This window comes from Zea mays, chromosome 5 (assembly GCF_902167145.1).
Source record: "Zea mays cultivar B73 chromosome 5, Zm-B73-REFERENCE-NAM-5.0, whole genome shotgun sequence".
Taxonomy (NCBI): Eukaryota; Viridiplantae; Streptophyta; class Magnoliopsida; order Poales; family Poaceae; genus Zea; species Zea mays.
In genome coordinates this window covers 219,887,749-219,910,930 of record NC_050100.1, presented here as the reverse complement: position 1 = coordinate 219,910,930, position 23,182 = coordinate 219,887,749, and the positions used below count along the sequence as shown (strand labels likewise).

Below are 23,182 nucleotides of genomic sequence, written 5' to 3'. Positions count from 1 at the left end.
AACTTCGGGCGGGAGACATGGTCAGGACTCGTCCGAGACCATCCCGGGCGGAAGACACAATCATGACTCACCCGAGGCCAAACACGGGTAGACCTGTTCGAACGTTGGGTCGGGTTCGGGTCAGGTCAAGATCATGTCGTGGGCCATTTATCACGGCTCGTGCCTAGTGTCGAGTTGGAATTTTCTGGGCTAGGTCGAGTTTTGGGTAAAAATCACGGTCCATACCCGGTGAAAGGATCACGATGCCCGAGAGGGGGTGAATTGGGCTTTTCTAAAAATCAACAATAATTAAAACCTAAACAAGAGCCCAACTTCACTCCAACAACTAGCAATAAGTGAATAATACTAGAAATACAACAATGATAAGACAATACTTTAAATACTTGTTAAACAAATACACAATGTAAAATACTTGAATTAAGTGTGGAATGTAAAGCAAAGTTTAGAAGACTCTTCCAATTTTTACCGAGGTATCGAAGAGTCGGCACTCTCCACTAGTCCTCGTTGGAGCACCCGCGCATGGGTATCGCTCCCCCTGGTCCTCGTAAGAACCAAGTGCTCACTACGAGATGATCATTTGCCACTCCGGCGCGGTGGATCTCTCACGACTGCTTACAAACTTGAGTCGGGTCACCAACAAGATCTCCACTGTGATCACCGAGCTCCCAATGCCACCAAGCCGTCTAGGTGATGCCGATCACCAAGAGTAACAAGTCGTAGACTTTCGCTTGACCAAGAGAAGCCTAATGCATGCGGTGTGTGCTCTAGGTGGCTCTTGCTAGCGCTAATGAGGTTCAAATGCGGGATAAAGATTCTCAAATCACCCCACCAGGCTTTGTGGTGCTTGCAATGCTATACCAAAGTGTATGAGTAAATGTGGACAGCAAGGCAATCAACATGGTGGGTGGAGGGGGGTATAAATAGCCCTCACCCACCAACTAGCCGTTACCAGGAATCTGCTGCGCATGGGCGTACCGGACAGTCCGGTGCGCCAACGGTCGACTCCAACGACTAGTTCTGACAACTAGCCATTGGGCTGATGGCACACCGGACACTCCGGTGCGCTGTTCGGTGTGCCACTAAAATTCATCTTTCGAACTGCGGGCTCTCGGGTTTCTGCGTGCAGGAACCCTCTTCCCTGGGCAAGGCTGGCCCCACTAGCAGAGGGTGCACCGGACAGTCCGGTACCCCGAGGCTAGAAACCCTACTTTCTGTTTTGTGCCGATTTTCAATTCGGTTTTCGTTCTAACTCATGAGTATGTTCTAGAGTGACACCTAGCACTATATATGAGTGTGAATATACACCAACACTACACTAGAACTCTTTTGGTCAAACTACTCATCGACAAGCCCTCTTTATAGTATGCCTAAAACAAAATAACATACCTAACTATATCACGAGTGTCCGCAACTCTTTGACACTCGGAATACGAAGACCTTCACTTTTTGTTTTGTCGCTTTAGCCGTCGCTTCAAGTTCTTATCTCCAGGATTGTTTTCACCGTTGTAGTACATCTACCTGTAATGCGACCTAACTTACCATTTGCCTCTGCAAAACACACGTTAGTCACATAGAAAATTACGTTGTCATTAATCACTAAAACCAATTAGGGGCCTAGATGCTTTCACCTGGCTCGTGAATTATTGCGGGTAAAAAATTATGGTCTATACCTGCCTGTTGCATTGGTCGGATCAGGTCAGCTAGGGTTTTTTCGGGTGTGTCAGGTCGGGTTTTGGGTAAAAAATCACAGTCCATACCCAGCCCGTGAATTATTGCGAGTCAAAAATTATAATCTATACCTGTTCGTTGCATCGATCGGGTTAAATCGGCTAGTTTTTTTTTTCGGTTGGATCGGATCGAATGACCCATGATCAGGTCTAAGCGCGGGATATCATAGTATGCTCAAATACATAGTATTGCCTTGAATCTACCATATTTCCAAACACGCCCACCCAAAGACGAACGACTTCGCTTAGCAGGCTTCTGCAAGCAAAACTGGCAAGCGTCTATTAACCAGTGTGTTGACCTGTCAACGTCTATTAACCATCGACTTTCCGTAGTCAACGTCTATTAACCAGTGTGTTGACCTGTCAGCATCGGGTCCCGCACGTAAGCGTCGCCGTCCTGTGTGTGCTCGCCACCCCGTCTCGCTCCCTCCGCTACGGCGCTACCCAGTTGGCAAACGGAAAGCAGGCGAGTTGGTTTCAGCTTTCCTTTTCTTCCACAACATCTTGCAGCGGCGGCAACCCCCGCGCAGCGCATCGCTTCCGACGGAAGCAAAAAAGGGGAAGCGACAGCCCCCCTCCCCCGAGCGTGTGACCCAACCGAAAGGGGGGAGAAAAGCCCTAGGACAAACCCGCGTAAAGCGGCCGGATCCAATGGCGGGTGCCTCGTGCTGCTAGATCTCGCTCCGTACGGGCAATGGCGTCGCGGCCAACGTCGCGGCAGCGGAAGGCGGGACACGCATCGGCGGCGGCGGGGCCGAAGGGTCTGCACCACCACCAGCAGCTGCCGCCGCAGTCGGGCTCGCCGACGTCGACCGCGACCACGTCCTCGTCGCGTCTCACGCCGGAGCTCTCGCTCGACGGGCCCGCGTCCCCGCTGTTCGCCGGGTTGGACGAGGACCCGGCGCCCAAGGAGAATGTAACCGTCACTGTCCGCTTCCGCCCGCTCAGGTTCAGTTCGCTTTGCCTTCTGCAGCGGGGCTTAGTTTGGTTGCGGTTGGATTCATGAATGTGGACTGATTTGCGTTTTGGTCTTCGCTTGTGAAGCCCGCGGGAGATTCGGCAGGGGGAGGAGGTCGCGTGGTATGCGGATGGTGACACGGTCGTTCGGAGTGAGCAGAACCCCAGCGTCGCCTATGCTTACGGTATGGGTGCGGTTTGGCCGTCTCATCTGTGGTTGGATTACTCTGCCACTTTTGTACTCCTTAGTCCTTATTTTGGTCAATGTCTGCATAGATTCACTGCGGGCATATGCAACCTGCATAGATTCGTAGGAAAGACTGAAAATAGCTTGCCGTATTCATCGGGGAACTTGGCCTCTGTGACGTTTGCTGCCATGCAATGTTATTACCCCAAAATTTGAGCAACCGTGTAGTTTTCTCGAAGTGTTTGATTTCCTCTTGATATCAATAGAATGCCTGTTGTACAACATGTGATCAATTCGTGAGGAACTCATGTTGTGACACGGTTGTTTTATCATCCAATGCAAATATGCAATGGGGAATGAATTACATGCCTTGGCCTCCTATACTTTATCATATTCCATATGATTGTGATTTGTGGTTGTACCCAGGCTAAGGGGAAAAAGTTCTTCTCATATTTAAATATACCTTAATGTTCACACTTACCTTTTAGCTCTTGAGGCATCTGGGTGCTACATAGTTCTGTCATTATAGTCTCCAAAAACAATTGAAATGGACAATGCCACTTAAGTATAAGGACCTCCAAATTACTATATACATTTTTTTGTGCTGTACTCCCTGTTTGTAGGAATCAGTTTTGCTATTTCCAGTTGTGGGCCCCAAAATTGTTTATTTCAAACTATGAATCAAAACTTTGTAGCACTGGTATCACATTTTCCCTATAATATAAGTCAGTTAACAGAATCATGTTGCGTCGCCACATGCAGCAAGTAGAAATTACTATCTGGGCTTGAACCAGGAAAGTATGCAAATTTGTTAGGCTGCCAATTTGCCACCTCTTTAACTCTAGTTCTGAATACAGGCTAATATTATTTGTTGTCCAGATCGAGTTTTTGCACCAACTACTACGACCCGACATGTATATGATGTTGCAGCTCAACATGTTGTTAGTGGTGCCATGGAGGGAGTAAATGGTAATTATATTTTGTTTTCGTGCTTATATTTACTTCAGTATCTTATAACTTAGATCAGGGCAGCATTTTTTTGTTTTCCATTTTTTTATTTTATGTTGCAGTATAAGCTACTGCATCTTCTATATATCTTTACAACATTTACAATTGGGTTTAATCTGGTCATGTTCATTCATTGAATGCAACAATGGATTCCTTGGTTTGCTTGAGTACATGTATCTTTAATTAGTTCTCTGAAATAAAAGTTGATATGCTTCTTCCAAACTGTTGCAGGTACAATATTTGCATATGGTGTTACAAGCAGTGGGAAGACACACACGATGCATGTGAGAAAACTTATAGTACTTCAAGCTTTCATATTTTTTTTGTCTTGAAAACACTAGTTATCTCATTTTTAATCTATTGCTGCGGGACTGTGTAGTGCACAACATGAATTCAGAAATAAATATTGTGAGTAGCTAAAATGTGATTGCAGCTTGTGGTGGAGTAGGTTTTCTTACCCATACAGTTATCTAAGGTTTATGTATTCCTATACCAAGTGTATCATCCCCATAAAGAGAAGAAATGAAATTGCTCCACTCCCTAAATTCTACTACTGTCATGCATGGGCATATGCAACTTTCCTCTACTTAATGGAATGACAGCATGACACACAGCTCTCCTGTCTCGTCCGAGAATAGAAAACACAACTTACCTTTCTATTATGTTCTTTGAAGCATATGATTTGGAACTGTCCTTTCTATTATGTTGATGGCAGCATTTATTTTACAATTTTTATAATGGACTAGATTAATACTGAACACATTCATCTGTTTCTTCATATTTTGAAATGTTTCTTAGTATCTTGATATCATTTGTTCTTTTGAGCCAGGGAGACCAAAGATCCCCAGGGATTATACCTTTGTCTGTCAAAGATGCATTTAGCATTATACAAGAGGTATTTTTTAAATATGCACCCATCTTGTACAATGATGTGATGAAATATGCGTAGAAATGTTGATGGCAATGCTCTGTGTACTTACCATTGCTTTCTTTGTCTTTATAGACACCAAATCGCGAGTTTCTCCTTCGCGTATCATACTTGGAAATTTATAATGAGGTTTGTCACCGTAATCATTTTTGTTATCATCATAATATTTGTTATTGGAGGTACCTCTGTTTTTTTTGTATAAACATACTCTTAATCAGAGTTTATATCACAAAACGAGTTGTTCTAATCAAGGGCTTATTGGTTTTGTAGGTTGTCAATGATCTACTAAATCCTGCTGGTCAGAATTTGCGAATTAGAGAGGATCCTCAGGTGCTAACATGTGCTCTCTCTTCATTACTCTTACTCTTTCCAGTGTCTAAGTTTTCAAACTAACAAACAAATGATTTCTCTGGTGGATGATTAGTCACCTTTTTTCTGAAAATGTATACCTGCATTGTAGTGCCATCCAAAGGTTCCCAGTTGCTGTTTCACATTCATAGTGTCTTTCAACTTAATACTGATTTGTGGTGTCATAAAATTTGTATACTTGTAGGTTAAATGATACAGTACATTCTTCCCTTGAAGTCTAGAACAGGGATCCTTGAAAACATAATCCTTTTTCTGAAGAGTTCCAACTGGCAGAATAATTAAAATCCACCCCAAAAGTTGCCTAGCATTTATGATGGATGCAACACATTGTTTTACACAGTTTCCTGATAGTTTCTTGGTCTGCATTAACATTCTCAGGGAACATTTGTTGAAGGTATCAAGGAGGAAGTAGTATTATCTCCTGCACATGCCCTGTCTCTCATTGCAGCTGGCGAAGGTGATTTCCAACAATATCTTCATACGATTCTATTTCAGAATTGATCTTCATGATAGGTCTAAACTTTCATGTGAAAAATGGTCTCACAGCACGGCACAGAACTACTGAAAGTATGGCGTTAGGGAAAGTTTCCTTTCAAGTTCCTGAAAAATATAAGCTTCTGGAAAGCTCTGAAACTGACTGAGCATACCTTTGTACAGACTCTAGAAAGGTGAAAAATCGCAGAGTAGTGTGGTGAGCCAAATGGCGCTCTAAAAGAGCCTCTTGTCTGCCATTGTAAAAAACATCTGTTAACAAGATGCTACTATATGGAAATACTTCACGTACAAGTTACAACTAATTCGTACGATTTCAATACAAGTTGTTTGGACCATTTGGCCGATATGAGTCACCGTCCACGCGATTGGCTATTTAATCGGAGTGGTACAAACAGATTGTACATATATCAACACTCCTGATTTTAAGACTTCTAAACAGTGACCCGGTTTCCAGTGGGTTCAGATTTGTCAGTCTTCCACTCTTTCCTTCACTTCTTCCATCCACCTCACTATCCTTCTACTTGCTTATATGCTAAACGTTGTTCTGGTTCTGAACAGAGGCTCCTTAATGTAATGGTCTCCTCCATCCTCTAACCACGTTGTAGAGAATAGGAAAACACCTCACGCCCATTGTGTGTGTGTGTGGGGGGGGGGGGGGGGGTGACCTTTTATTATATAGGCCGTAAGGCTTGGAGTACAAGTCAAGTAAGTACAATGGATAGGTACAAATATAGCAGCCTATACGTATTTCTAACACCCGCCCGCAGTCGTAGTGGTAAGCTCTTGAACGCAAAGATTGGACCTAAAATTAGTACACAACTATGTAGGCAAGCATTTGATCATGATATCCGCATACTAGTGAGAAGATGGAACATGTGGGACCCGAACTTGGCCGAGAGTGGCCTTCTCGCGGATGAAGTGAATGTCTATCTCGATATGCTTAGTGCGCCAGTGATGAACTGGATTAGACGTCATGTAGTCAACACTCACATTGTCACAATAAACGATAGTCGTACGGGCAATCAGGATGTGGAGCTCCTAGAGAAGCTACCGGAGCTAGCAGCATTTGACGACAACATGGGCGATGACACGATACTCAGCTGTGCCACTGGAGCGTGAGACAGTGGTTTGTCGTTTGGACGACCAGGAGACTAAGCTGTCACCATGGTAGACACAATAGCCAAATGTGGAGCGTCTGGAGTCGGGACAACCGCCCCAATCAGCATTTGAATATGTTGCGAAAGAATCAACTGAGTCGGTGTTGATATGGAGCCCGAGGGAGAGGGTGCCCTTCACGTAGCGAAGAATCCGCTTGATCTGTGCTAGATGAGGCTTGTGAGGATCATGCATGAAGAGGCAAACCTGTTGAACCACGTACGCCAAGTCTGGTTGGGTCATTGTTAGGTACTGAAGGACACCGGCAAGACTCCGGTAGAGGGAGGCGTCGGCCACAGGAGCGCCATCCGAAGCAGACAACTTGGCACGAGTGTCCACATGAGTCGTGGTGGAGTGACACTCGGCCATGCCGACACGCTGAAGATCCTGGGTGTACTGTCGCTGAGACAGAAACAAGCCGCTGGACGATCGCAAGACGAAGATGATGAAGTAGTGCAGGGTGCCAAGATCTATCATGGCAAACTTCGAGTGCAGGTGGCCCATGATGGTCTGAAGCAGTGTCGAGGAGGTGGCGGTGATGGCGATGTCGTCGACGTACAATAGTAGATAGTCGATGCAATCCCCTCCTTGTAAACAAAGAGTGAGGTGTTGGAGATGGCGGGCATGAAGCCGAGATGTTGTATGTACGTGGCAAACCGTTGGTACCAAGCCCGAGGTGCCTGCTTCACACCATAGAGAGACTTTTGGAGAAGGCAAACATGGCTCTGATACCATGTAGATAATAAGAAAACACCTCACACCCATTATGAGGGGTAACCTTTCATTATATAGGTCGTATGGCTTGGAGTACAAGTCAAGAAAGTACAATGGATAAGTACAAATATAACAACCTATACATATCTATAACACACGCCACCTCCTTCAACAATTAAGCAAAACAAAAAATCTACTGTTATTAGTTTTTTCCTCGAACCCGCAAGAAAACTGTGCGTTATATTAATAAAAAAGAGAGGAAGTACACAAGGGGATACACCCCTGACCCACCAAAAACCTAGCTCACAAAAGGAACTATCAACTAAAGGTTTTAAACCTGTAACAACTCCTTGAGCCCACTTGCTCCTGCAGCACTCCACATAGAGCACTCTATGGAAATGAGCTGCAGCAGCCAGCAGCAGATCTACTGCAGGCTTTAGCCCATTGAATACACAATTATTTCTATGTTTCCACAGCTCCCAAGAAACTAGAATCATGATAGAATTCACTTCTTTCCTTTTAGCCTTGGGAATCTCCTTGATCGTCATGCTCCACCAGGAAGAGAAACAGCCATTTGTGGGTTGGGGTGCCAAAGATAATAAACCCAGATGTTGAAAATATAAGCCCAGACTTGTCTAGCAAAGACACAAGAACGAAGTAGATGTTGGATGGTTTCTTCTTGACTTCTTGATCACAAAGAGGGGCACGCCTTACGATGATGAAGACCCCTTTTTGCAAGACTATCAGCTGCTTAACATCTATTTTTGATCACCAACCACATAAAGAACCTGCATTGGGGGTGAAGCCTAGCTTTTCCAAATCTTTTTCCATGGGGAAAATCTTATAGATCTCTGGAAAAAGGCATTATACGCTGATTGGCTTGAGTACCAGACCCATCAAGCCTCCAGCTATGCTTATCAGCAATCTCGGGTTGAAGCACAAAATCATCTAGAATATCCTATAAAAGAAGGTACTTTAGAATCACCTCGACAGTGAGTGCCCCCCCCCCCCCCCCCCCCCCCCACCTATTAGACACCCACTTCCTGCCCAAAAGGCCTTGGGCAACTGTTCTCTTCTTACTAATTCTTCCAGGAATGATTTTTGAAAGATTGGGAGCAAATTCCTGCATGGACTCTCCTCACAGCCATCTGTCCCTCCAAAACAAAGTATTCTCTCCATTACCAACATGAGTTTCAACTGCCATATGGAAGAAAGCTGTCTCCTTTTGTGAGACTTGAATTGGCAGTCCTGCCCAAGGCCGAGAAGCACCAAATTTGCCCAGCCATAGCCATCTAATTCGCAGTGACCAGCCCATAATTTGGAGGTTGGGAATGTCGAGACCACCAAACTAAATAGGTTTGTTGGAGTACGGCGGAATTAGAGTGTATGTGGAGTTGGACCATAGTGGTAGCATGGGTGCAGGCGGTGTCACAAGATGGACTAGTCATTACTCATTACTAGTCTAATATCCATGCTAACGCTATGGTCCTGGAGAGGGGGAGGGGGCGGCTAGGTCGCAGGGGGAGGCAGTGGCAGGTGAGGGATGAGGGAGGTATGATGATCCAAATAACACCGACCATTGGATTTGAGTGAGTAAGAGAGAGGAAGGTTATCCAGCGATCTGAACCCTTGGTTTTGAGGTGTGTTATGTGTGGGTGCAATTCATTTGGTGGATTTACGGAAGGTTATGGGTGTGGGGTGATTTGGTTGGGTGGGTTTTGTAAAGTTTAAACTGGTGGATTATATAGTGTCATAGGTTTCTTGCAATGTCATCCCTCTAATAAGTACGATTTGACTTGACTCCTAAGTAACTTATCTCTAAATTCTAAATTAAGGCTTTAAGGGCAATTACCCTTAATGCATAGAATAAATCTGAAAAGAAATAATTATGCTACTACTTATCCTTATGCATTTCCAAGTTTGAATTAATCTCTAAACTTCAAATACTGATGGTAGGTAGCTAATCTTGCAAATGTAGTGCCTGTAGCTCTTAACTTGCTACCATTCTATTATTTTGTTTCACTGAGTTATGTTTTGTCAGCATATATTTACTATTTACTGATTTATTGTTTCCATTCTGATTGCAGAGCATAGGCATGTTGGGTCTACCAACTTCAATCTATTGAGTAGCAGAAGTCATACCATTTTCACATTGGTAATGACACAGCACAATATGTGCATAATAGTTTTTGTCTATCCGCTATTTGAAGAACAACAAAGATCTCATATTTGGTTTTGCATCGGCATTGCAAGTCATTAATGTTGAAGTATAAGTGAACTGCCTATTTTCGCCATCAACTTAGTTTTCTGAGTTGAAATGGTTGCTGCATGAACTTAATATGGTATGAGAGCCAGATGTCTTGAGTTCAAATCTTGGCTATTGCAATAAGATAAAATAATCGGTCAAATCCTGGCTATCGCAATTAAATAAAACAATTGGCCAAATCTTGACTTTCATAATTAAATAAATTAATTCTTACTCACTCATGTTTCCACGTTTGAGGTTTGAGGGCACCTGCATGTGAGGGGGAGTATAAGTGAATTATCCACCTTTCCCCATTGGTTTAATCTTTTGAGTTAAACTGATCGATGTATGCAACTCAATAATCAATTGTCTACATAGCATGCTTCAACTGGAAGAGCTCAACTTGATGCGTATTGATTGATTTTATTATGTGACAGACTATAGAGAGCAGCCCTTGTGGTGAGTCTAATGAAGGGGAAGCTGTCACTTTCTCACAGCTGGTGGGTTTCTCTCCTGCTGTTCGTTACTGTTGATGACCACCTTAGCATGTAGTTACATATGCTAGTGTAAATTTGTGCATTTGCTTTTCTTTTGTATCCAGCATCTCTTGATACTTGCAGCCAGAGCATAAATTGATTCTTTAATTGTGCCACTCATTTGCAGAACCTCATCGATCTGGCAGGTTCAGAGAGCTCAAGGGCGGAAACAACTGGAGTACGGCGGAAAGAAGGATCTTATATCAACAAAAGCTTGCTTACTCTTGGAACGGTAGGACTCATTAATAATACACCTCATTTTAGTTGTGTATCACAATATTTTGTTATCCATTCTACCAATCATGGTCCAACATGTCATAGATTGACTTCATTTTTCATGAGTTCAATTCAGATGGAAAAATCTAAAATGTAAAGGGGGGAGGGGGCGGCATGGTGTTGTTTGGAAGAAAGTCTCACCCTTCTACTGGCTGAGAACTCTGAACCCACAACCCAGACAGTGTAGACAATATGGATCCACACTGTAACTTAGGCCAGCGGCCACATCACCTATTTTTGGTGCTCTCACTACCCAGACGCTCACACGGGTTGCTTGCCATCATTAACATAGGACAGCATACTTCCACTATTTCATGGGTTGCCAGCGAGGGAGATTTTGTAACCAGCCCTAAGATATTGGTGCCCTCCATATGGATGTGTGACATTGTTTATTTACTTTGATGGCAGTGTTGATTCAGTATATTCCATGTTTCTGTGGTAAATATTAACTCCATGGGCAAATGTTTTTTCAATCAACTTTGATGAAAGAAGATTGCCTATTATCCCTTCTACCTTCAAAAATCTGGTTAAGCAATTCTCTTTTTATTTTGCATGTCAGCTCTAGCTCATGTTTTCCCCATTTCAGGTGATATCAAAGCTGACTGATGGAAAGGCTACACATATTCCATATCGAGATTCAAAATTAACACGACTACTTCAGTCATCCCTCAGTGGTCAAGGACGTGTTTCAGTAAGTTACTCATGGCATGGCAGATACTAATCACTATTGCTATCAGGTTATTTTCATAACTGTTATTTTTCTTTCTCAGCTGATTTGCACATTGACACCAGCGTCAAGTAATTCTGAAGAGACCCATAATACACTAAAATTTGCCCACCGTGCGAAGTGCATTGAGATCCAAGCATCTCAAAACAAAGTAGGCCTGACATTTACTTGCTAATTATTATTAGGTTGTATTTTATTCCTGATGCCAGTTATTTCTGATACATATGCCCCTTCATCTGTTTTTTCTGTTTTGCAGATTATAGATGAGAAATCTCTAATAAAGAAGTATCAAACTGAGATTCGGAGATTAAAGGAAGAGCTAGAACAGCTGAAAATGGGTATTATTACTGGCACACCCTTGAAAGATACCGAGGAAGATAATATTATCCTTTGGAAGCAAAAGGTGCTATGTTATTTTATTTCAGTTTAACATATGCTTTTGGCACTATTCTGGGCACACTTATTTCTTTTTGGGGGACATTTTACTATATATTTTATGTTATTAACTGGAGTGTTTTTAGTGAATTTTTGTTCAGATAGCCTTATGCCTTTTTTAACTCTCTAAGTGATGTAGACATAGTATAGATTAAGAATCATATAATGCCACATGTGTGTTTTGTCAGCATGATCTTGTGTTCTTCTAACAATTGTTTTTCCGACATATGAAAAGCTAGAGGATGGTAACGTCAAGCTGCAGTCTCGGCTGGAACAAGAGGAGGAAGCTAAAGCTGCTTTGCTTGCAAGGATCCAGCGTTTAACAAAACTTATACTGGTTTCTACTAAGGCGACCCCGGCTTCTAGATTTTCTCCACATCCTGGACCAAGACGAAGACATTCTTTTGGGGAAGAGGAGGTTTGTCTATATATATACTTACTCACGAAATTATGATGGGGATCATTCAACTAATTGCTGTATTAATTTTCTCTGTCCATGCCTTTTGGGAATAGATGGACGAATCTGAAACCCTTACCAGTGTTTCTGTATAAAACATAGAGTTGCTAAAGTTTGCTTGCTAATTTTGCAGCTGGCATACCTTCCGTATAGAAGACGAGATATAATGATAGACAATGAAAGCAATGAATTACTTCTTCCTGTCGAAGGGTTTGGTGTATCACTTGAAGATTCTTCAAAGGAAGAAAAAAAGAATAGGAAGGGACTTCTTAACTGGTTCAAACTTCGGGTATGCCAGCTTTGCACTACATTGCTGTTTGTGTGCATGCCAATACTCCATAGACACAACTTTTTGGCTGCTCCAGTCTTGGTTTTAAATTAAGAAATAATCAATACATGTGCTACACTGATTTTCAGAAACGTGATGGAGCTTCTATTCTGACAAGTTCAGAAGGTGATAAGTCCAGTTTGACTAAATCAACCGCTCCTTCAACACCTATTGGGGAAAGCGTCAACTTTCCTGCTGAACCAAGAATATCAAATTCATTAGCTGGTGAGAATGTATCATCTGATCTGTTTAGCATTGGTCATGGGGAATTTCCTTCTGGCAGCATTCACGGCGAAGAAACTCTTTCGGTATGTTTCTTTAATCGGATGATACATAGCAGTTCCAAGAATAAGAATTGCTGTATCACTAGTGAGTTTAGAGAAGAAAAAAGATGTTCAGAAGTATAGTTGTCTTGGAAAATCCAACTATTGCGATTTCTCAATTACTGTTCTAAATTTATGCCACATTTGCCAGGATGATTTTTTACTACCATAGTATTTACTGTTCTCTATAGCTATACTAACATTGCGACAGTGTTGCCTTGTTCAGGATCCAATGAGATCAGATATATATATATATATATATATATATATATATATATATATATATATATATATATATATATATATATATATATATATATATGCATTTCTTCTATTTTGGTTTCAATAGATTTCTTTACTGACATGCTGTAATATGTGATGGGGTACCAGGCCAGTGGAAAAACGATGGACCATGTTGATTTGTTGAGAGAACAGTTGAAAATTTTGTCAGGGGAGGTTGCGTTTAATACAAGTGCTCTTAAGCGCCTCACAGAGGAAGCTGGAAGAAGCCCAAAGAACGAGAAGATTCAGGTACTCTCTTACGGTCTTAGCTAGTGCTGCGTGCTTTTACAAGCTTTCTTTGGTATTGTAACCTTTTACCATTTATGGTATTCAAAGATGGAAATGAAGAAGAAGACCGATGAAATTAAGGGGAAGCAGCAACAGATAGCATCTTTGGAGAGAGAGATAGCTCATGCAACATTAGGAACTCAAGGAAAGGTCGATACGTTAGAGCATTCACCGGTAATGTTCTATATTTGTTTTGGTTTCGTGCTATCTCTTTACTGAGCATTTCTGTTTAACAGTTGGATGGTTCTTAACTTCTTATTGATTTTTGCAGTCTTATCATGAACTACTTGAGCAGCTCAATGAGAAATCTTTAGAACTTGAGGTATTGATATAAAGTCTGCCTTGCTCAACTACTCTTTGGACTGAAATCGATGCATTAGGTCACAAGCAGGAAAAATGCATATCAATTTAGATTCAATAGTTAACACCTTTTTGAGACATTGATGACATGATGCAGCAGCAACAACAACTAAGACTTTTATCCCAAGCAAGTTGGGGTATGCTAGAGTTAAAAACCCAATAGAACCCACAAGTGAAGGTTTAGACACATGGATAGTTGTTTTCCATGCACTCCTATTGAAGGCTAAATCTTTGGGTATTTCCTATCATTTCAAGTCTTCTTTTAATGTCTCTTCCCATGTCAATTTCAGACTTTATCTTCCTCTCTTCTCATTGCTGTTGCGCTTTAGGATCCCTCTACGTACTTGCACCTCCAGAGGTCTCCGTTGGATATGTCTAAACTATCTCAATCGATGTTGGATAAGCTTTTCTTCAATTGATGCTATCCCTAGCCTATCAATGCGTATCATTATTTCGGACTCGATACTTTCTTGTATGGTCACAAATCTAATGCAACATACGTTTTTCCGCAACACTTATCTGTTGAACATGCCTTTTTATAGGCCAACATTCTGCACCATACAACATAGCGGGTCTAATTGCCGTCCTATAAAACTTGCCCTTTGACTTATGTTATGTGGTAACCTCTTGTCATATAGAACACTAGATGCTTGACGCCAGTCACGCCACTTCACCCACCCTGCTTTAATATTATGGCTAACATCTTCATTAATATCTCCGTCTCTCTATAACCTTATCCTAAATACCTGTAGGTGTCCTTCCTAGGCACTACATGACCTTCCAAACTAACGTCTACTTTCTCACATGTAGTGCCAAAATCAAATCTCGTATATTTTGTTTTAGTTCTACTGAGTGTTTGAGTCTAAAACCTTTAGATTCTAGAGTGTCCCACCACAACTCTAGTGTCCATCGATCACATCTCATACATTGATGACATGCCATAAGCAATTTAAGATTTGTGAAGAAATTTCGTCACTGTGTTTATGTTTCATGCTTGCATATCTGACATTTCATTGACACAAGACACTCAAATTTTCATCACTATGGTCGCCTTCTCAAATTTGAAAAATAGTATGATTTTCAAGTTGATCTCAACGGAGTCCCCATTACTTACTCTTTTTTCATTTCATTTTATTGTAAAAAACTTTGATTTGCATTAATCCAATTATATTTCTTGGTCGTTGTTATGGTCGCTAGATCGGTGAGGGATTGGAGAGGGAATTCGATGGTTGGGGCTGCTGGTGGAGGTGGTGCGATACTGTTCATACGTGAACAGTACTCGCGGTTACTGTTCACAGGACGCCGTCCAGGGGTCTCTGCCCACGGCCGAGCAAGAGGGGGGTTTCCCTTCTAATTCTTGCCTCCTTTATTTCTCAACCATTGATTACATAAATAGGCCGGTTGGCTGCCCCTATCTAGCTAGAGATCCTTATCTCCTAAAAACTCTCAACAAACTACTAACTGATAACATTCCTAGATAATCTCAACTAATCTCCTAAATAATCTCAACTAATCTTCTAATCTTATCTCTAACTATCCTTATAGGGCCCATGGCTGCTGCTACCGCAGCCCCTCTGTGGGCCTCCTTAGGTCCTGACACTACACCCCTCCTGGACAAGCAGCTCGCCCTCGAGCTGCCGCATAACGGGTGCTCAAAGACCGAGTCTACTTGACCCAAAACCAAACACCTAGAAGACAAGCCTTTTACATCTCGGCTTATCTTATTATTCCGAATCTGATTTTTTTTACCCCATAAGATAAGACGAACACGCACGTGTGCAGCCACCTGGATCCCATGGACGCCATCTGCACGAAAGGGGAGCACATGGATGGGCACCTAGAATAGGTCGCAACAATAACCAGCGGAGGCGCCCTCGTGGCGGCCGGTAGCGGAATGTGGTGGCGCTAAATAGTGTGCCCTTGTTGATGACGAGGTGAGTGTCTTCCCTACCGCCGCTGCCGTAGAGTTGAAGTTCGTCGCCCGTGGGACACGTGTCATGCTCGCACTTCGAGATAGCGGCCTGGTGCCACTGCTGATAGCCGTCCGACAAGGTGAGGTCGCGTCGACGTGTGCCGAGGTCAACCGTCACCAAGGCTGCCTTGAGCATCTGCGGCGCATCTCCCGCACTTTCTGTCGTGCAAGGAAGCCACGAGCAGCAGCTTGTATGCCCACAGCCGCCGACGTCCGGAGCCGTGCGGACAGCGCTAGCTGGTGTTGCTCATGTTGCACTGTTGCCTTGATTTGCAGCAGCCCTTGCATCTTTGTGAGATCAGCCCTTATGTTGGTCCACAAATCTCCCATCGATGGAGCTGGTGATTGCTGAGTCGTGGCTGCCCCTAGTGGCGTCGCCCATGGGGACGGAGACGCCGTCAACGAAGATGATGTGATGAAATTTGGCGTTGTCCCTGGGGATGGGCACGCCGGCGTCCAGGATGTGGTGACAAAATTGGCAGGTGATGCTGCCCATGGAGATAGGGACGCCGGTTGCCAGGATGGCGTGACGAAGGTGGCATGCGGCGCAGCCCATGGAGATGGGGACGTCGGTTGCCAGGACGGCGTGACGAAGGTGACATGCGGCGTTGTCCATGGAGATGGGGACGCCGATTGCCAGGATGACGCCGCGAAATTGGCAGCAGAAGCCATGGGATCAGATCGAAACCCAAGCTCTCTGATACCAGATGTTATGGTCGCTAGATCGGTGAGGGATTGGAGAGGGAATTCGATGGTTGGGGCTGCTGGTGGAGGTGGTGCGGTACTGTTCATATGTGAACAGTACTCGCGGTTACTGTTCACAGGACGCCGGCCGGGGGTCCCTTCCCACGGCCGAGCAAGAGGGGGGGGGGTTCCCTTCTAATTCTTGCCTCCTTTATTTCTCATCCATTGATTACATAAATAGACCGGTTGGCTGCCCCTATCTGGCTAGAGATCCTTATCTCCTAAAAACTCTCAACAAACTACTAACTGATAACCTTCCTAGATAATCTCAACTAATCTCCTAAATAATCTCAACTAATCTTCTAATCTTATCTCTAACTATCCTTATCTAATCCCCCTTAGGGCCCATGGCTGCTGCTACCGCAGCCCCTCTGTGGGCCTCCTTAGGTCCTGACAGTCGTTTTATTCTATAGGTGTTTGGTTATCATTCAACATTTCTTATTGCAGGTGAAGGCTGCAGATAATAGAGTGATACAAGATCAGCTGAATGAGAAGGTTAGACATGGGAGATTGTTTCAGATGAATGTTGATATGACTATGTTCAATTTATGACACTTCTTTGAATTACTTATGCTATCAGATAACTGAATGCATGGAATTGCATGCTGAAGTTACTCATCTCAAAGAACAGCTGTCCCAAGCTCTTGAAGCTAAGGATTTGGTGTCAAATAGCATGATACATAATAATAGAGTTAACCATGAAGTTGAACACCTTGTTGATCAAGATGTTCCAAGAGAGATCTCTTCTGAACCACAGCAAAAACAGCAGGTTTGCTTTCTGTACCCTAGCATCCACTATCTCCACTATCTTAATAACTGGACCCAAGGAATTAAGATCTGTACGCTAAAAACAGATTTTGCAGTTAGCCATCGTATTTGTGGTTGGGTCATATTATGGCTTCATTAATACTCACTATTCAAAGTATACATGTAACTAAAGATTATTATGTTAGAGTGGACATACTAACCAATTCAATCCAAAAGCTTAACATTTTAGGACTTAGGAGAAGGTAGGCAATCCACTTATACACTTCAACATTCCCACTCACGTGCAGACGGAGAGAAAGGCATAAACGTGGAAATAAAGGGGTGGAGGCACAAATAAAGTCTCTGCCAGGATTCGAACTCGAGATCTCTAGCTTTGATACCGTGTTAGAGTGGACACACTTGTTAGAGTGGACGCGCTAACCAGTTCAACCCAAAAGCTTAAGCTGATGAGAGAAGGTAGTCAATCCACTTATACACTTCAACATCCCCACCCACATGCAGCCAGAGAGAAAGGTGCAAACATGGAAATGAATGGGTGGATGTACAAATAAAGCCTCTGCCAGGATTCGAACTCAAGACGTCTGACTTTGATACCATGTTAGAGTGGACGTGCTAACCTGTTCAACCCAAAAGATTAAGCTGATGAGAGAAGGTAGCCAATCCTGTTAGAATATAATATAAGTGAATTGTCAATATTTTCCTATCCGCTTAAGCTTTTGGATTGAATTGGTTGGTGCATGTAACTTAATATGGTATCAAAGCCACATGTCTCGAGTTCGAATCCTGGTTAGCAAAATTAAATAAAAAATTGTTGCTCGCTCCTATATTACATGTCAGAGACCCAAAAAAGGCTCGATATAAGGGGGAGTGTTAGACTATAATATAAGTGAATTGTCCATCTCTTTCCATCAGCTTAAGCTTTTGGATTGAATTGGTTGGTGCATGCAACTTAGTAAATCCACTTATACACTTTAACAACACTAACCAATTCAATTTAAAAGATTAAGCTGTTAGGAGAAGCTAGTCAATCCACTTATACACTTCAACATATTAATCATAAACACTAAAAACTTGTTAGCACTAAATATGCGAACTTCCATGGGCACTGCTGTTAGTTTTAGTGACTGCACGCTTATAAAAACTAGGATTTTATTTAAGGTGTAAAACAGAAGCAAAACACTTTTTCACTGGAAATTTCTGTTGGCTCGTATCGTGAATTTGTTGAGATAGGCAGTATTTCATCCATATTTTTGTGGCCATACACTTCAGTGAAACAATTACCATGTTTGCAAATAGTAGATTTTGAAAACACCTTTGGTGTTACCGTGTTACTAGTATAGTAACTGTGATGTTTAAATAAAAAACTCACCGGAGGAGGAAAAGACCGTTCTCCCGGTATTATATTAAGAAGAAACCGAAACATGGTTCTAGCCGAGAAAATCCTCGAACCCTCTCCCCCCATCACTAGCGGGCCATCACCGCTCACTCTGCAATGGCCAGCCAGAGGGTGGCACGCAGGACGTAACCTGGGAGCACAGCGAGGGGATTTTTTAACCAGGCCAGAAGTTCATTCCCGAGGGGGATCGAACCCAGGACACCTGGAGGTGCTACTCGGAAGTCTTAACCATTACGTTAGAGGCCCCTTCGCATTGTGACGTTTAAATAGGCCTAATATCGTATGAATTTTGCATTCTATGTTGCAGTGTTTATCCCCTAGTTTGTAAGTATAGGACGTGAAGGTCAAGCTAATTAATTAGTTAAATGTGAAATAATTAACTTGTCATAAACGTCAAAATGGAGGGAGTAGCATTTTTATATTTTCGTTTTTTTGTAGCTAACTTTTCCATCTTATTGGCACTATGGTCTTCAGTCCGTTGAAATCAATGAGCTGAAGCAAAAGGTGTCTGAACTCATGGAAATCAAAGCTCAACTTGAGGATCGCAATCAAAAGCTACTGGAGGAAAGTACATATGCAAAAGGATTGGCTTCAGCTGCTGGTGTCGAATTGAAGGCATTGTCAGAAGAAGTGACCAAACTGATGAACCAAAATGAGAAGCTTGCGACCGAGTTGTCATCGCTGAGAAGTCCAACTCCAGCTCCACGCAGATTCAACAATGGACCAAGAGGTACTAGGAGGGAAAGCATGAGTAGGCGAGAACCAGCTAGCAGACGAGACACGAATGCAAGCCATGAAAGGGAAAAGGCTCTAGAGGCATTGCTTATGGAGAAGGAGCAAAAGGAAGCAGAGCTCCAAAGGAAAGTCGAGGAGTCAAAGCAGAAGGAAGCCTTCCTGGAAAGTGAGCTTGCCAACATGTGGGTTCTAGTAGCAAAACTGAAGAAGTCCCAGGGTTATGACCATGAGGATCTGGAGGCCAAACATGATGGCTCGTGACCTCTTCAGTTTAGATATCTATCGGCTTGGCTTGCGTGTGGGTTTTCTGTATGTAAGGTTTTGGTATTCGTTTTTTCTCTTAGCATGAATTAGTGTCTCATTCTGTATATTCTCCGCGTGTTAAATATGCCAGTAGTGCCTTGCCTGACTGTGCCTAGAGCTTTCGATGGATGCTAGAGCGGCATTTTGGGTTCTTCAGGCACATAATCTGGATTTGAAGAAACAGTGAGCAAGTGTTTGGAAATCTGACGGGTTTCTGATGCCCACTCAAATATCTAACATGTATTAGCCTGCCCATCCTGCTCAGGATAACAAATGTGAATATGCCCTGAAGTGTGAGCTACATTGTATTAGAACACTTTCGTTTTCAACATCTTCAATACTGCTTATTGTATGCCTCCCTGCCTGCCCGCCGTTACTTTTATGCATCTTCTTATGTGACCATGCAATGCCATTGATAACAAAAGCGAATGAAGTACCCCCGTTTGTTTCGGTTTTTTGCAGCTTCTGGCACCAAAAGCTGCCACGGACTCTCAAATGCTCAATTTTTAACCAGCTTTTATAAAATTTGTTTGGGTAAAAATCATTCAAAATCAACATAAACACATAATAGGTTGGGTCGTTGCAATAGTAGTAATCTGCCACTTTCTAGATCCTAAGCCTTATGAATAACTTTATCTTCCTCCGCACGTAATCGTAATGATACTCAGATTCTTCCACAGTCAGATTCTCATAAAAGCTGGTCAGAAAAAAGCTGAACCAAACAGGCTATAAAGCAGTGGTTTCTTTCTTTGTTCGTTGGGAACATTCGTGCACATGAGACTTTGGTGCATATATAGTGCATATGAACTAACAAAGTTAACAAAAAATCTTAAAAAATCATACATTTTTCCATCTTACTCCAATTGGATACAAAATTTTAAGTTCAATTTCATTATACTATAGCTCTCATAAAAATGATAAAATTTCTAGCAAGTTTAAATCATAAAATCGGCTAAAATGTTCTCTTTTTATTACAACTAGAGTATAACGGATTTGAACTTTAAATTTTGTATATAATTGGAGCAGGATGTAAAGAATATGTATGGTTTTCTTTCAGATTTTTTTGTGAACTTTGTTAGTTCATATGCACCCTATGTGTACCAAAGTCTCATATGCACCAGATATGTTCGCTCGTTTGTTACTCCTTTTCTTTCGTTCGCCTCTCTTTGCCCCCAATGTTTAAATGGTAAACAAGCTAAAACTATGTACAAATCATGAATTTCGTTGTGTGTCGTCCTCCTATCCCGCGTGCGCGTTGCGTGCCCAACAAATTTGAATTCTCCCACGTGTGTGCATGTGTGCCCAATGGTGGTGAGTAGGAAGCAAACGTTCGGCATCTACCATCCTAACGCATGTGTGTTCGTGTTACATAAAGGATATATATTGTAAATATATAATACACTGAAAATATAAAAACAGTCGCGTTTGAATAACTATCTAATTTAAAAAAGGACTATATATCGTATATAGAAATTGTAGCAATGTATGGGGCAACTAACTAGTAGAGAGTTTGACCATGGTTGTTGGCTCCAAATACATATTCGTACTCACCTAACCAATAGAATACACATATCTCTTTTTTATACTTTATACTCAAGCATAACATATATTACTCTAACCATGTGTGTTACACTTATCTCTTTTTTATACTTTATACTCAAGCATAACATATATTACTCTAACCATGGGTGTTGGTTCCAAATACATATACGTCACCCAACCAACATAACGTATATGTTTTTATGTTTATATACTCAAGCATAATATAGTTTTTTATAAAAATCATGAAAAATAAAAAATGGATCATACCGAGACGAACCCATCGAGCCGCACCCAAGGCTTAAGCATAACACGCTGAGGCCAGACCAGTATGGGCCAGATGGACAACAAACCTAGTCGGCATGGGCTCGGTAGACAATGGGTCGTGCCTAGCCTGCCATGCCACACTTAAGGGCCAGGCATGACACGATGATTGATCTAGGTCGAGACGGGTTCGGTGGACAACAGGTCACGATAAACCACGCTGGGCCATGTGAGGAGGACCTCGCCACCACCATCCTCGCAAGTTGTTGGAGACTTTCGGGTGCTTACTCTGGTGACGACAAAGCGTAGAGAGGAGGAGGAAGGGGCGGTGACAGCTGTGGTTTGGTGCCGCCCATCCACCTCATAGGAGACGACACTGGATTGATTTGTGGTTTCTCACTTGTCATATGAAATGCATTTATAATGATTACATGGTACACACACTAAAACTAGGCACAATGACCAGCTCAAATACAACATAAATCATTGTAAATGTTTGAAACATGTTTGAATGTGATATCCTGGCCCCGGTGGAGGGTTATATCCTAGCCCAAGACTTAACAGAGTACTCATACCAATAAGGTGCATCTTATTTTTTGGAAGCATGTCTCGAAAGAACCTCTTGGTTAAACGTGCTTGGTCCAGAGCAATCTTGGGATGGGTGACCGACCGGGAAGTCTTCTCTGGTACGTATGAGTGAGGACAAAGTGCACACAAAAGACTTGTGTTGGTCTGTGAGGGTTAGTCTATGGTCATAGAGGGCTGACAGGAGCAAGTACCACCAGTCTGGAACTGGATGGGGTGTTACAAATGGTATCAGAGCTAACCCTCGGGTTTCACGGGCGTGTGTGGGCTAGGGGTTCGAGTATATGACACATGATTCATGTGGCCTGGAGTGGTCACATGGCATGTCATATGACGACACTAGACACACAAATGTGGCCAAGGGAGAGGTTCTTGGCTTAGGTTTGATCGACAGGACGTCAGTTTTCGAAGGGTGGTGGATTGTGATATCCTGGCCTCGGTGGATGGTGATATCCTAGCCCAAGGATTAATAAACTTAATAGAGTACTCATACCAACAAGGTGTATCTTCTTTTTCGAAAGTCTGTCTCAAAAGAACCTTTGGGTTAAGAGTGCTCGGCCCAGAGCAATCTTGGGATAGGTGACTGACAGGGAAGTCTTTTCGGATGCGGACGAGTGAGGACAAAGTGCGCACAAAAGACTCGTATTGGTCTATGGGGTTGTGAGAGCACCTAGAGGGGGGGTGAATAGGTGATCCTGTAAAAACTTAAATCTTAACACCACAAACTTGATTAGGAGTTAGAACAATGAGATCAAGTGATTAGAGAGAAGAGCTCTTGTGAAGCACAATAGACACAATAAGAACAAGCACAAGAGACAAGAGGATTTATCCCGTGGTTCGGCCAAGTACAAAACTTGCCTACTCCACGTTGTGGCGTCCCAAAGGACGAGAGTTGCACTCAACTCCTCTCAAGTGATCCAGTGATCAACTTGAATACCACAGTGTTCTTCTTTACTTTACTCTTTCCCGTTTGCGAGGAATCTCCACAACTTGGAGTCTCTCGCCCTTACAATAAGAATCAAAATGAAGCACTAGAGTAAGGGAGGGAAGCAACACACTCAAATTCACAGCAAATACGC

General features: G+C 42.7%; 1 protein-coding gene across 2 annotated transcripts; it reads left to right on the top strand.

The window, feature by feature from the left end:
* The first annotated feature begins 2,100 nt into the window (after positions 1-2,100).
* Positions 2,101-20,071, top strand: LOC100857078 (kinesin-like protein KIN-7D, chloroplastic). 2 transcript variants are annotated; one of them, XM_008646024.4, is made up of 23 exons: positions 2,101-2,675; positions 2,772-2,869; positions 3,751-3,840; positions 4,111-4,163; positions 4,709-4,774; positions 4,883-4,936; positions 5,078-5,137; positions 5,555-5,633; positions 9,628-9,695; positions 10,223-10,285; positions 10,449-10,553; positions 11,184-11,288; positions 11,368-11,475; positions 11,581-11,727; positions 11,995-12,177; positions 12,350-12,505; positions 12,634-12,852; positions 13,258-13,398; positions 13,486-13,611; positions 13,709-13,759; positions 16,961-17,008; positions 17,094-17,282; positions 19,152-20,071. In XM_008646024.4, the coding sequence occupies exons 1-23, from the start codon at positions 2,422-2,424 to the stop codon at positions 19,671-19,673; spliced, it is 2,985 nt and encodes a 994-aa protein (XP_008644246.1). In that variant the 5' UTR covers positions 2,101-2,421; the 3' UTR covers positions 19,674-20,071. The 2 variants fall into 2 exon arrangements, with proteins under 2 accessions (XP_008644246.1, XP_008644245.1); XM_008646023.4 differs by having other exon boundaries at positions 19,116-20,071.
* Positions 20,072-23,182: the final 3,111 nt, after the last annotated feature.

Excerpts from the sequence above, each read along its gene's own strand:
- LOC100857078 (XM_008646023.4), top strand. The coding sequence starts at position 2,422 with ATGGCGTCGCGGCCAACGTCGCGGCAGCGGAAGGCGGGACACGCATCG. Across the intron at positions 11,728-11,994 it reads TTATCCTTTGGAAGCAAAAG|CTAGAGGATGGTAACGTCAA; the intron begins GTGCTATGTTAT and ends ACATATGAAAAG. Across the intron at positions 12,178-12,349 it reads ATTCTTTTGGGGAAGAGGAG|CTGGCATACCTTCCGTATAG; the intron begins GTTTGTCTATAT and ends CTAATTTTGCAG.